This window comes from Acomys russatus, chromosome 17 (assembly GCF_903995435.1).
Source record: "Acomys russatus chromosome 17, mAcoRus1.1, whole genome shotgun sequence".
Classification (NCBI taxonomy): domain Eukaryota; kingdom Metazoa; phylum Chordata; class Mammalia; order Rodentia; family Muridae; genus Acomys; species Acomys russatus.
The window spans coordinates 31,166,148-31,181,127 of record NC_067153.1 but is presented as its reverse complement, the minus strand read 5'-3'; the positions used below and the strand labels follow the sequence as shown (position 1 = coordinate 31,181,127).

Below are 14,980 nucleotides of genomic sequence, written 5' to 3'. Positions count from 1 at the left end.
GACTTGGTGAGGCCACACCTCTCTGCATGATCTTTGCTAGTGATTTGACTCTGAAGTTGTTTTAGTCATTTTATTTATTTATTTCTCTGTCTGTCTATCTATTGAACCTCTTATCATTTATTTATTTAAGTCAATGTCTCATTGTGTATGCTAGAACTCACTACGTAGACCAGGATGGCCTTGAACTCACAGAGATCCACCTGCCTCTACCTCCCAAGTCCTGGAATTAAAGACATGTGGTTCAGTTGAGATACAACATGTTTTATCTCTGTGGTTGGTATTGAGTTAGCAAGGTTTTGAGAAGTTATAGAAGAGTGAAATATACATAAAATCAAGCTGGGTATGGTGGCACACACCTCTAATCCCAGCACTTGGGAGGCAGAGGCAGGCAGATCTCTGTGAGTTTGAGGCCAGCCTGGTCTACAAGGTGAGTCCAGGATAGCCAGGGCTACACAGAGAAACCCTGTCTTGAGAAACCTGGGCTATAGAATGAACTCAAGACCAGCCTGGGCTACACAGTGAGACTCTGTCTTTAAAAACCAAGGACGGAGAATATAGCTCAGTGGTAGAATATTTACTAGTATGTACATTGAGGAAAAAGATCAACAAACAAAAACAACTGTAATGGACAGCTAAGGGATTACCAGAGAGAGGTTTGTGAGCTCATTAGATTACTGGTGTAGGTTTTGTCATCTGCTTGTTTGTTTGTTCTTCTTTTTCTCCAAGACAGGGTTTCTCTGTGTAAGCCTTGGCCGTCCTGGACTTACTTTGTAGACCAGGCTGGCCTTGACCTCACATTGGTCCGCCTGTCTCTGCCTCCTGAGTGCTGGGATTAAAGGTATGCACCACCACACCCTGCGTCATTTGTTTTGATGAACTGAAATAAGCAAGTTGTAGTCAAAGTTAAAATGGAAGAGCCCAACATTCTTGCTCTGTAGGTGGTGATGGCAGCATGCATTCCTTTAGCGAGCCTATAGTTTGTGGTTTTTTTTTTTCTGTAAACATTTTAGCATGTAAATGTCAGACACTGTCCTCTGCTTCATGCTTTCAAAGGATCAGAGGACATACATTGAGATAACTGGCTTGCATATTTCCAGCTGTATTTTCCCAAGATTATACCCATTGGCTTGTCTTTATTTGCAGGTAAAACCTATAAAACTAGAGATTTGAAAATGGCCTGAAAAGATTGTCTTTGCTGAAAGAAATCAGTTTTGTGTAGTTTCTTTCAATCTAAATAAACTATGAATTGTATTTTGAAGCCGACCCATGAACTGTTCTGAGCACTGTCCAGAGCCTTGATAGAGGCTTCCGTTACTCTACTCAGCAACTGGGCAAGGAGGAGACCCTTAATCCCTTATCTTAGTCGAAAACAAATTAACCCAGCGTGTTTGTACAAAGTCACATGTCAGCAAGGGTAGAGGTGGGAAGCCTTCGCTCCCAGAATCCTGACAAAATAAGTGAAGAAGATACGGAATGGCTTTTGGGCATTCCACAAGGAAGAAGAATGTTTGCTAGCCACTAGTTAACCAGACAATGAATGGACCATGATCTCTCCACAGAGACTCAAATGGGCCAAACTATTAAGCTGTTCGTGAAAATATTACAAATATTTACTTTAAGGCTCAAAAGGAAAACTTCTCTTGTCTCAGAAGCCCAAGAGAAGTATTTGTTTCTTTTGCAAGGAGTGCTCAAGGACATTCTATTTGCAGAGGGAACATTCAGAGCCTATTGCTTAAAAGAGAGATTGTTGTAGAGGATAGCTGGAGAAGCGACCTTAGACCCGAGGCTCCCGAGGCACAGTTAGAGAGCACGTAAAGGAACAGCTGTGAAGAATTCCCAGGGAAAGGCGACCAGGCAGAAACCTCCTGTTGTAGATGTGCTATCTGAAGGCTGTAGACCTGAGCCTCATTCATTATTTTATGCATCATTTGTCACATAGATAAATTATTTTAGTAACTGACCAATTCCCTTGCAGGGATTTAGAGATGGTGAAGAATTCTCTGCTTTTGAACTATGTAAATTAGAAGCCTGGTGTGTGATGCAAACTCTTCCCGGTGTCCAAAAGGACACAGAGAAGCAGCCTTAAAATGTATGGGCAGCCGGGCTTGGTGGCGCACGCCTTTAATCCTAGCACTCCGGAGGCAGAGGCGGGCGGATCGCTGGTCTACAAAGTGAGTCCAGGATGGCCAAGGCTACACAGAGAAACCCTGTCTCAAAAAACAAAACAAAACAAACAAAACAAAAAAAAAAAAAAAAAAGAGAATGTATGGGCAGAAACATGATGACAACAAAAGATCTGCTTAGGTGACAACAGTACAGTGTGAGTGCTGTTTTAGCAAGTGTATGTAGCTGGGTATAAGAGAGAGGAAATAACATGACTCTTCGAGCCATATATATGTGAAGTCAAATTGTACTTCTACCATTTCCTTGCCTGATGACCATATTATTCCAGGTACAACACAGTTTAAGAAAATCAGCTGTCAGCCGAGCGTGGTAGTCCATGTCTTTAATCCCAGCGCTTGGGAAGCAGAGGCAGGCTGATCACTGTGAGTTCGAGGCCAGCCTGGTCTACAAAGCCAGTCTAGGACAACCAAGGCTACACAGAGAAACCCCATTTTGAAAAACCAAAGAAGAAAGAAAGAAAGAAAGAAAGAAAGTCAGCTGTCAGTTTGTTGCACTTGGAACTGACAAGGTGACTTGATCTAGCAATAAATTGTGTGACCTACTTTGTATGAGTGCGTTGAAGAAACACTACAGGGACAGGAGTTGCTACTTTGTTTGTGAGATGATATGCTGTTCTTTCCAAGAAGACCCAACTTATCATTTTGGAATCATTCTGGATACCTCATTAATAGTCTATGTTTGTTTCCTGTGCCAGGCTCATCTGATCAGCTCTTTTCTCCTTGTCCGCCTCCCTAATTTCCTCATACAATGACACTCTTCTTTTATGGGACAGCAGGGCTGACTGCTGCTTGACTACAAGGTCATGAAAGCTCCGGACTGCCATCCAAGCCATCTCCAAACTCATTCACATAGAGACTGAGAAATAATACTAAATATTGCCTCCAGCCTGAGCATGCTTCCGTGTGTGTGTGTGTGTGTGTGTGTGTGTGTGTGTGTGTGTGTGTGTGGTGTTTGCAAGCATGCATGGGTGTTCCTATAACTTGAGGCCTGAATTTGATGTTTGGAATCTTGCTCTGACAGCTTTTCCACTTTATACTTTGAGGCAGAGGTGTTTTGTTTTGTTCTGTTGTGAGGCTCAAACTTTCCCTATGCAGTTAGTTTCATTAGACACCTTTCTTGGGGATCTACGGTCTCTGCCTTCCACAGATGGATTACAGGTGGGCTGCTGTACCCGCTTGGCATTGTGTGGATTCTGGTGATCCAAGCTCTAATGCTGTGGCGCAGGTGGTGAACGCTTTAACTGAGGAGCCAACTCCCAGCCATGTTGTTGTTGTTGTTTTGAGACAGGGTCTCACTATGCAACCCTAACTATCCTGTATACTCTATGTAGGCTAATGTCAAGCTCACAGAGATCCACCTGCCTCTGTCTGCTGGGTGCTGAGATTAAAGACATGTGCCACCATACTTGGCCAGGTTGTGTTTTTTTAAGCCACTGAATTTGCATTTAATTTGTTACCCTTCATCAGACAACCAATATTTTTCTAATTCCAATGTCTGTGTATGTTATACTCTTCACTTGCTAACTTTTAACTCACTTGCTCTGTATTAAAAAGAAAAGAAGAAGAAAAATGAAATTGTCTTAAAAGTCAAAGCACATTTCAGTAGAAAAAAATATGAAATAATTAATTTGTGATAATATATGCTTATTTTAAAATACTGTCTTGTGTCTCTGGTTTAATGTTGTGGCCAGAACACCATATATAATACTTGATGCTTAATAAAATAAGCATTAATTAAATTAATTAAATAAACATTTTTGTTTGGTTGGTTGGTTTTGGGTTTTTCGAGACAGGATTTCTCTGTGTAACAGCCCTGGCTATCCTGGACTTGCTTTGTAGACCGGGCTGGCCTCGAAAATAAACACTGTTGAGTGAATGACTTTGCTTCCCCAGGATCTCTGGTTTGGGAGGCAAAGCCATGTCTTATTGCTCTTTGTATTTCTCTCACAGTACACAGCTTAATGCTGAACTTGTACCATTCAGTCTGTTGAATTAAAATTGACCTTAACTGTGATTCTTGTAGAAATAAATGTTCTGGAAATTCAAGTTAAAAGTCATGGCGGGACACTTATTTTATTTTATTTTTATTTTTATTTATTTATTTATTTATTTTTGGTTTTTCGAGACAGGGTTTCTCTGTGTAGCCTTGGCCATCCTGGACTCACTTTGTAGACCAGGCTGGCCTCGAACTCACAGCAATCCTCCTGTCTCTGCCTCCTGAGTGCTGGGATTAAAGGTGTGCGCCACCACGCCCGGCTCCACACTTATTTTAAACATTTATCCTGTTCATTGACTAGAGCTGGTTTTCAAGCTCCATCAACAGATGACCAAAAAAACAAAACAAAACAAAAACAAGGATTCCTGCCCCTGCCCCCACCATGAAACATTAACCTTATTGTTTACTGTTGGCAAGTGCAGACTCTGTTTGTCTGTCTGTCTCTTTCTCTGTCTGTCTCTGCCCACACCTCCCTCCTCTATCAGTTTTATGTGCACAGGTGCATGTGGAAGCCAGAGCACTGTGTTCGGTGTCTTTTTGAGACATGGCCTCACTGAGCCCGGAGCTCGCTGCTTCAGGTAGACTGGCTGGCTGCCATGTTCCTATCTCTGCCTCCTCCGTGCTCTGATTATAGGTCCTGTTGCCTGGACTTTTTCCATGTGTTCTGGGGATATGAACTTAGGTCCTCATTCTTTATAGCAAGCCCTTTTCTCACTGAACCATGTTTCTAGCCCCTATGTTTCTCACTTTCTCCCAGTAGACTACATCTTCAAATGTTTCTAAAGATGCTTCACACAACATAAGCAATGGTTGTACTTAGGTTTTGAACTATCAGGCATTGACCTTGGTGGTTATCTGCAGACACTGGGCAACCTGGATTCCTCATCCAGTGCATACTGAGACCATTTCAATAGAGCTGAATTTCCTGGGCTCAGAGAGTCTGAGCACTTGCTCACGGGTGCAGTCCTCTCTCTCTTTAGGAGGAGAGGGTATCACAGTGATTTGACTGCATAAGGCAGATAATTATTATCAAGTGGACTGGAGACACAATAGTATGTTTTGGAATAAGGGTGTTTGGTTTTTTTGTTTTGTTTTGTTTCATTTTTGACTTTTTATGTTAACCCTTTCCTATATGTGGGCTTAACAAGAAGACAAGGACAGCAAGAAGACACACTAGCCTTCAGAACTCGGGCTACTGGGATCATCGAAAGATAATTAGACTTATTCTAACTTGCAAACTGGGCCCAACTTCTCCCTGTGGTCTGTGGACAATACTTGAGTATAGGGTCAGAAGGGCATCCAGATTCTATCACAGCTGGCACACTGTTCAAAATGTTAAAAAACCAGAAACTATTTCAAAAGTGCACAGTACTAAGAAATAAGGCACCTAGGGGCGGCTTTGCGTCAAGCAGATTCTTTGCGTTGCAAACCCTCACTCAGCTTGTTCCTTGGCTTTCACCTGCATGGGTTGCCTGTTCCAGTCATCCCATGCATTCTCAAAGCCCGGGCTCTAAAAGGCTGAGAAACAAAACAAAACAAAACAAAACAAAACAAAACAAAACACCCGATCAATCTGAGCCTCCTTTGCCTTGTTGCTATGCAGTGAAGACAGAGAGATGGACTAGAAGCACAGCAGCGCTCTGAGTGGACGGGCAGTAACAGCGTCCACTGCCAGGGTCCAGCCTGTTCCGTTAATTGCCCCCGCCCCTGTCTGGACCGGCCTTAAAAAGCTCCAACTTGCAACCAAATCCCCATTCAGAGCTTGCAGAAAGGACCACGATGGGCTTGGGTGACTACAGCCACTGCAGACAGCGGATGTTCCGCGGACTCTACGGAGTCTCTGGCAGGGCTACGCTGTGGTCCCCAGCCTTTCACCCGATGCAGCGCATCCCTTGTGGCACCTGGCGCGTCGAGGCGCCGGAGCAGGTCCGGGCGTCCAGCCTGGTGCTGGAGCACCTCCGGAGGCAGCTGGAGCGCGCCTTCCAGCGGGCAGCGGCACGCGGACGCGCTAGGCGCGCGCGGGAGGCGGTGGCGGCGGTGGCGGCGGCCGCGGCGGCAGCGCGGGAGGAGCGGAGCCGTGCGCGCATGGAGTGCGCCCTGGCCCGGCTGCGCGCAGAGCTGGTGAGCGCGGGCTGTGCGGCTGCGGGGCTCGTGCTCCTGAGTCCTTGGCTCCGAAGCTGGAGCCTAGCCAGTAAGAGGACCCCGGGGACTCCCTACGGGCTTGCTGCCTGGGAGGGAGATCTCTCCTGGGCGTCTGATTTCCTCTGGATTCAGTGCTAAGGCCTCCATGGGTCACAGCTCTATGTATCAGGGCTTGGCCTACACAGTCCAGTGACTGGCCCAAACTCCAGGAGCCCCTCCCAGACTGTTTCTGTAGTTTCTGTTCTCTAGAAGTTTTCCCAAAGCAAACTCTTAGTTTAGCCTTCAGAGACAGAAATTTCAATGAAACTGACAACCAAAATGGATGGAATATTCCATCAGAAACTCTTAAGTCATGTCAAATATTTTTATTTTATCCATTGCTAAGAATTTAGAAAAACAACTGGGTGTTTAACAGGAAGGAGTGCACATAGATACTTTAGATGACTTTTTTTTTAATGCAAAAAAATTAAATTAGACAATTTGTAAAGGACAAAAGCATAAAGAACCTATACTTGAAAATGGCGATGCAAATGAATGCTGCGTCACAGAGACTTGGGACGTTCTTTGCATTGAATGAGACAATTAACCAACCACTCATTCAGAACAGTTAAGAAATCTTGGCAGTGGTTGGTCTCATTTCTGGCCTTTAGAAGGACAACTCGATGGTAAATCCAATTTAATATATTAAAAAAAAAAAAAAACCACCCCGAATTCGATAAGGATGCATAATGTTTGATCTATGGGTGTGTGCGGAACACCAGGTTTTCATCCACAAGTGGAAATGGTGAGCTCGGGAAGCTGGCCGGTGAAGATGTCTTGCTGCTGCCTGGTGAAGCCACCTCACTTCACACCGGGAGGTTCCTGCTGTGGGCCAGGATACCAGAGCTCTGGAATGCCAAGGCCTGGCTAAAGGAAAGCTGAAGGAACCCCTAAGCTGCTGAGCTGGGATATGTTGCCCCCTTCCCCCTCCCCCCCCACCTCTTGCTGACTCATCTCTAGGTCAAGCAGGACAATCTCTGAGGCACCTTTAACCTTAACATTCCAACAGGTTGCTTCAACGAGAGGAGCTTTAGGCAAGTGACATGGGTGAGAGAAGGTAGGGAATTCTGGGTTCAGCTAATACTTGCTGGTCCGACAGCTTTGAGCCTATTAACTAGTAGAGTTTAGTTTGCTTATTCAACTGTAACATAGAGTTAATGCCATTAGACTACTGTAATAATTACATGAGATATTATTATATGACACGCACCGGCCATATGCACTTTTTATTGACTTGTTATTATTATAATTATTATAGATCTTGGCAGCTGGTTGTGCCTAAAAGGACAAAAATGAACATATCGAGAATTGGGCCAGCAAGATGGTGCTTTAGAGGCGCTGTGGACAGACCTGAAGACCTGAATTTAATCCCCAGTTCCCACATGGTGGCGGGAGACAACCCACTCCTTGCCCTCCACAGAGAGACACTGTGCTGAAGCATGCCTGCACTCACACATGCAAACACAGATATGCACAAGAAAAGAAATTTAAAAAAAAATTTTTTTTAAAAGAATTTTGTCCTGGAAAGGAAGTAGAGAATTTTCCCCATAAGCAGATGCTGTTGGCCTGGGGTGTAGGCCCTGGTCAGCATCCTCAGAAGCTCCCTGGTCCATGTGACTGCTCATAAGAAGGTATCCTTATCATTATCATCATCATCAGCAGCAGCAGCAGCATCACTACTTGTGGTTTTTGATCTGGGTCATTAGCTTTATGAGCATTAGTGTTCCCATGTGTAGGATGCACAGGCATCATGTATCACAGTGGTGTTTGTCTAAGGGACAATGATGAACAGATAATCAGTTGAGTTGTTAACTCTTCCTAATGGATGGCATTGATTTCCAAGTTCTTTGACTTGGTTTCTGGAGTTAAACCTAAAACTTCCTATGTCCATGAAGTCTTTTTTTTTTTTTTATTTTAAAGTCACCCTTCAGAGAAGTTTTGGAGCTTTCATCAGGCCCTCAAAGGGATCCATGATGAAAGGAGTTGAGAAACCACACCTGTGTGAATTTCCTAAATAAGTGTGAATTACACACACTTTACTTAGATGGGTAAATCATTAGCAGTGATTTTCCCTTTTGGATACTTGGCCTGAAGGTAGAGGACAGACATCCGTCGTCTGATTGATTTATCCCTCCATCCATTCAGTCTTTTAGCAAAGGCACAGAGACCCTACTATGCGTCACAAAGAAGTAGCAGGATCTACACGGAGCAGCGTCAGGCTTGTGTAGGCTCTGCTATCAGAGGCATGTAAATGGGATGCTCTGGAGGCCCGATGAAGAGGCAAGGATGCCTGACCATGATTACAGGAGCCTTTGCAGAAAGAACAGATACCTACTGACGTTCTATGGAAAGAGTAGTGGCAGAGAGCATCTTAGAAGAGAGGGGTGGAACCGAGGTGTGTCTCCGCACATTTCCTTGGAGACTGGCAAGGTGTCTGGCCACCTGTGATAGGAGCAGGCCTGGAGACAGTGCTAGGGAATGAGTCGAGAAAAGCAGGGCGTGACTCTAGAGCTGGAGGAATGCATCAGAGGACGGTGCTGTGGTAAATTATGGGGGTTCTTAGTGGTGGTGGCAGTGTGGTTTGTTTCTGATTCTTTGCTGGGTGCCTTGGATGTCTGTCTCCTTTATCATTTCTAATTTTTGCTTCTAGAGAAGTGGTTGCAAGTGCAAAAGAATAAAAAAAAGGAAGGAATCAACCAGCGCAGTACTTGCAGTTTACCATTACAGTGCCATGGCTTATCCTGAGGGCTACTCCTGATGAGCTGATAGAGGATGGTGTGCAGAAAATGTTCTTGTACAAACTGCATTAAGCATGACTGAATTGAAGAAATATGCAAATAGTTGATCGTTAGCTTTAGGGTTATAATACTGCTGGAGTAAACTTTGCTGGTGGACTGCCTCCTAAGTAACCCGTCCTCGGAGATGTAATTTTTAAAATTTTTATTTGAACACACGAGGGCCTCATAAACTCCCACTGGAGGAGGCTATGAATCAACCTTGCTATATAACAGGCTTTGTTCTAGAGTGAAAAGTGTTAGATTATATAAGGACACATAACTATACATGCGCCTCTGAGGTGTCGTTATATGTTTTTACTCGGCAGGGAGGCCATTTAAAATCCTGAAAACTTGAAATGACAAGTAATCAAGTAAATGGGTCCAGATCCTGAGCACTCAGGTGGCCCCGGGCAGTTATCCGGTGGCTCAGAAAGCTCATAAAGATAAATGATTTCGCTGTGATCACACGCCATTGCTTGAAAACAGCCTTCGCTGCATAGGTATTTTTCACATGGACAGCTTTGCGCATCAGCTATTTTTGTTTTCATTTCAAGGCCATTTCAAAACCTATTTATTTTTCTGGATTTTTTTTACCTTGTTGTAGAAAAAGATACTTTAATAGCCAGACCCCAACAGTCAGACTGGGAGAATAAGATGAGAAATACATCTTTCTTTCTGCCTTATTTTCCTTTCCTTCCTACGCCTTATTTCTCATGTGCAGCCAGAGAGCAGTTTCATTTGATCTGTATCTCAAACTAATAAAAATCCCTTATTATTATTTTTTTTCCTTTTAGCTGGAATTGCGTTTCCAGAACCATCAGCTGGCCCAAACGTTACTGGATTTAAACATGAAAATGCAGCAGCTGAAGAAGCAGCAGGACATGGATCGCGCGTGCAGATCCCAGAGCCCGCAGGAGGAGGAGGCGGCAGCAGCGGCGGATCCCGAGTGCGGAAACGCATAGTGGTGCCTAGTCCAAGCTCCCAGCTCCGAAGCAGCTCCGAACCCTCACCATAACATAGGCTACTCCGAAACTGTTCTAGCACTAACACTAGCGATGTTGTATGTGCGCTCTCAGAACTTGTCCGGCGAAAACTTAGGTAGAAGGAGGAAGTGGGGGGAAAAGGAACTTAACAAAGGGAAAGGTTTTTTTTGAAGTTTTAAAAATTGGTTGATTGGATTGTCTTAGTAGGAGAAAGGGAAGAAGAGTGAGGAGAAGAGAGGAGGAAGAAGAAAAAACAAAGCATGAAAAGACTTGCTGTAGTGCCAGCTTACAATGTTGCATATTACCTTCCTTTTAGTAGTACCGTGTGGACGTGTGAACCTGGGCTTATCTTTACTTTATTTATTTTGGTCCATCTAGTAGCCTATCCAGTACTTGTGAAATTGAGAATTACTTGAGTCTGGGTTCCAGCCATGCCCTTGATATGGCCAGCATTAAGGATGTCTCACCTTCTTGTTGGCTATGGTCATGTACCACAGGCCTTGCTGCCATTGAAACGTGAAATACTAATTATTCTTCTCATAAATTTTTTTTTTTTGCCTCAGTTGACTCAACTTTGAATTTCATGATGTACACCCCTAACTTACTAACTAATATAGTTCTTGTGTTCAATTAACTTAGGAGTTAAAATGATTCTTATTGTTTAATTAAAAGATCTAATTGTACCCTAAAAGTGCTTTGCAATGCAAAAATAAAATTAATAAAAATAGTTGCATATCAAACTGGTGTTCCTAGTGGTTATTATCTAAGAAATTATGACAATGTGTATAATTTTAATTAAAATTAGGTCTTAAGACAAAAGAGAACAGAAAGGAGATTTTTTTTTTTTTTAAGGCCAAAGTCTGAAAGAAAGGAGATTTTTTAAAATTAAAAATAAATGCTATGATTTGTAACATTTCTTAGCCTGTGTGAGTTCCTAGCTTCAAACCCCAGCACCCAAAAATCATTTAGAAAGAAAAAGAAAGTCAACTTGTATGTAAGGATTGAGGAATTGTTTAGATCGAGTTTAGTTTGTTTTAAACTCTTTTTGTCAATAAGTAAATTATTCCAGAACCTTGGTAATCAATCTCTTCTCTCTGTAAAACTGGATTTAACTTTATGAACATTGTTGATTGAGTAGTAGGTAGCACCTTGACATCTGGTCACTAGATTCCTTGAAACTCTCTAAAATGAGCTCTTGGCTTTGTGTGTTGTGATACAGGATGTACGGCTGCTTGTCTGTTGTCCCTGTGCGTGAGTGCAGAGGGCAGAGGAATTTTAATCCAGCAACATGGCTGCTCCTGCAAAGGATCACATCCAAAGACATTCCAGGTCTATGTGACCTGGCTGGAATGCAGACATCCCCTTAGTACACACTTTTCACCCAAAACAATGACGGTAAGGCTAGTTTGTAGAAGGAAGCAGCCATGCTTGAAAGTGATGTCAAATTGAGGGGCAGACAAAATGACAAACCAGAGAAAGATTTGACAGAATGAATCAGAGATAGGATGCATCCAACAGCAGGACAGGAAAGAGAGGCTACTTAACAGCAGCACAGGGAGAGAGAAAGGAGTTTCTTACTGAGCTTTTCTTATTTCTTTAAACTGGGACAGTTTTACAGGACAGGTTGCAGAGAGGACAAGCTAGACACAGGTGAAGACAGCATTAACCAGAGAGTCAGAAGGAGCCATTAGATCAAAACATATTGCCAGGATTAGTTTGAAGCCAGGCAGAACAATTAGTCAGAAGCTAAGAGAAGCCTGTTTGAATCAGTCAGCTTGGAGAGGAGTTTGGGCCAGAAGAGCTGAGTTGAGCCAGCCAGCAAGAGCTGAGGAAGAGCCAGAATTGAGGAAGAGCCAGAAAGGCTTGGGAATGGCCCTGATCTCATCTCTTCATTTGAGGAAATAAAACATTTACAGCAGAGAATAACCTTCAGATGTTGGTTCTTCCCTTTTCACCTTGTTAGAGACAGGGTTGTCCTGTTTCAGACTCCCATCTCCCTAAAGTGTCACACTGAGATGGTTGATGCATATACTACTACAGCCAGCTTTGTGTGTGTGTGTGTGTGTGTGTGTGTGTGTGTGTGTGTGTGCGCGTGCGCGTGCGTGTACAGAGATCATCAGGCTTGGGTTGCAAGTGTGCCTTTACTCACTGAACTATTTTCTAAGCCAAATTTTATACAAATTTTGAGCAAACGATGTATTATTTGTGATTTCCTTCAATTTTTCTTTCCTTCAATTTTTTAAAAAGCTTCAGCTTAAGTGCAGGAACAGACATTCTCAAGGACATTAAGATTAATCTTTATAAGTCATTTCATCTTGTTTTCAGAAGACGGTCATTCTCTAAGCATAGTTCTTTACAGAGTGCAGATTACTGACACTGATAGTACTCAGTTACATAATTTGGTTCTATTGATAATGTATGGTGACATAAAAAGGAAGAAAACTTGACAGAATTTTGAAAGTCAATGAACTGGTACTTACATTGTCATACAAAAAGGAAAATTATTATTTTATTGTAAACTTTTGGCACAAACTTTTTTTTCTACCTTTGGAGATAAACAATGGGCCACTATGTCTTTTTAGGGGTCATATAGGTGCAGAAACAGAATAAACTCTTTGTCTCAAAGTTGTCTTGCTTATGAAAGTCCTAAGCAGTGGGTTAGCCTCTGAATTTGGCAGTGCAGTGTGGAAATACAGTAGGGGCTTGACTGATGGGGCACTCTCATCACATGTCTGGGTGCTGGTTGTTACCCACCTCTGTTAATTCTAAGAGAAGGCACACGGTTGCTTTCTTGCCTCTTCTTCACAATGATGCGCAGCTGTGTGCCGTTGGCTTGCTGTATCTTCATTCATTCCACAGTGGAGACTTGTGGGAAGTCATCAGGAAAACTTCTCTAAGAGATGTGACGATGGGCCATCTTTCTGGCGCTTAAAAATAAGCCAGGGCAACAGTGTGACATTTTAAAGATGTACGTGACAGAAGCAAGCAAGCCTAGTGCCAGCTGGAGGGGAGAAATGAGAAAATAATTACATCCCAAATTGTGCAGCAGGGATGGAGCAACTGGGAAAAAAAAAAAAAAAAAAAAAAAAAAAAAAAAAAAAAAACCCAAGGAAGGAAAATGTTTATAACTGGAGTGGATAGAGAGGGCCAACATAAGAGACACTAAAACCGAGTTTGTGGGTGAAAATACAGTGCTTGGTTTTTTTCAAATGGCCCAGTTTCTCACAGTGTTAAATTATAAGGCAGGGGATAAAACCATATTAGCAGGAAATGGTCTTTTACTCTATGCTGCTTGCTTAGCACCCACCAGTGAAGAGGTGCCGAGAGCTTTAAGACAATTAGGAGCCTCACACAGCGTGTTAGGCATCACATTCCTTTACAGGTGCCCTGCATGAATCACGTTTTGTTTGCCTTGCCAAACTACTTCTGTTAGAACAGGTGCTGCCATAGGACCCAGCCTAGGGACAGATGAGTTGGCTGTGGAGAACCTCATGAGAGCTGAGCCTGCACTAGTGTAATTACAAGAATCCTCTTTGCCCTGTCCCTTTCTGGCAGGGTCCAGTGCCCCAGCATAGTCATCGACTCTGTTTATTTACCACTGTAATCACAGCAGACTCCCTCTGGGCCTGGGGCTTGGCACAATGCTCTCCAATGCCAGCTGCTTTCTCTCTTGTTTTTGTGGTTGCTGTCACTGCCAATGCCTCTTTGCCCATGCTTTTAATGAAGGTTAGGGTACAATGAGAAAAGTGGTTTAGGGTTGAAGCTGAGCTACCTTGCACACCTCTGGTTCTTGCTCCCCCCTGGACAATGTTGGGGTTGGGGGGGGCAACAGAACTCCAAGATCAGTGACCCATCAGAGCAGACCGTTCAAGTTTGCTAGATGCTGATGAATGTTGTGGGTTAGAGGTTCCACTTCTTTTAGGAGCATTGGTGCCACCATCTGTCTCTGTTGGGCTCAATGTAAGAGGGCTATGTGCAATGTACAGGCAATAATGAGACTAGCAATGATGTCAAGCCACCACTTGTGCACTAGCCTTTGTGCCAAGGACTGCATCTGCGTTATCTTATTTAATCCTCACAGTGATTTATAGGACCTGTTTGAAGAACCCCCTGACCTTGTGGTTAGTTTTAGCTCTGCCATTACCAGCCATATGCTTCATACCTTGGTTAGGCATCTACAAATTTATCTTAATCTAAGAACTCTAATGACGACAACTTGCTTTACTTGAATCCTGAGGAGCCTACATTGAAGGCCTGTGTCATAGTTTCATATGATAAAATGCCCTAACAAAAAGCAATTTAGGGAAGAACAGGTTTACTTTAGCTTACAATTCCAGGTTGTCCATCATAGCAAGGAAGTCAAAGCAGCAAGAATTTCAGACGGCTAGTCACATCATATACACAGTGATGAGCAATGGGACACGAATGCAATCAAGCTCCCTCCCTCCATTCTCATACAGTCTGAGACTCAAATCCAGGGAATGATGCTGCCCACAATGCACTGGGTCAGTGTTTCTCATCCTTCCTAGTGCTGTGACCCTTTAATACAGTTGCTCATGTTCTGGTGACCGCCCCCCCCCCCCCCCCGCCCAGCTGTAAGATTATTTGGTTGCTACTTCACAATTGTAATTTTGCTACTGTTACGAGTCATAATGTAAATATCTGACATGGAGGAGATCTAGTGATATGCAACTTCTGTGGGGGTTGCAACTCATAGTTTGAGATCCACTTGGCTGAATCTTTTCACATCAATTAATGTAATCAAGGCCGTCCCTCAGTGGCATCCCCACAGCGCATTGTGATATGGATAATCCCTCACTGAACTCTCTTCCTAGGTGATTCTTGATTGTGTTAAACTGA

At 43.3% G+C, this 14,980-nt stretch overlaps 1 protein-coding gene across 1 annotated transcript; it reads left to right on the top strand.

The window, feature by feature from the left end:
* The first annotated feature begins 5,823 nt into the window (after window positions 1-5,823).
* On the top strand, window positions 5,824-10,099 carry Aard (alanine and arginine rich domain containing protein). Its single transcript, XM_051159692.1, has 2 exons — window positions 5,824-6,300; window positions 9,932-10,099. The coding sequence occupies exons 1-2, from the start codon at window positions 5,959-5,961 to the stop codon at window positions 10,097-10,099; spliced, it is 510 nt and encodes a 169-aa protein (XP_051015649.1). The 5' UTR covers window positions 5,824-5,958.
* Window positions 10,100-14,980: the final 4,881 nt, after the last annotated feature.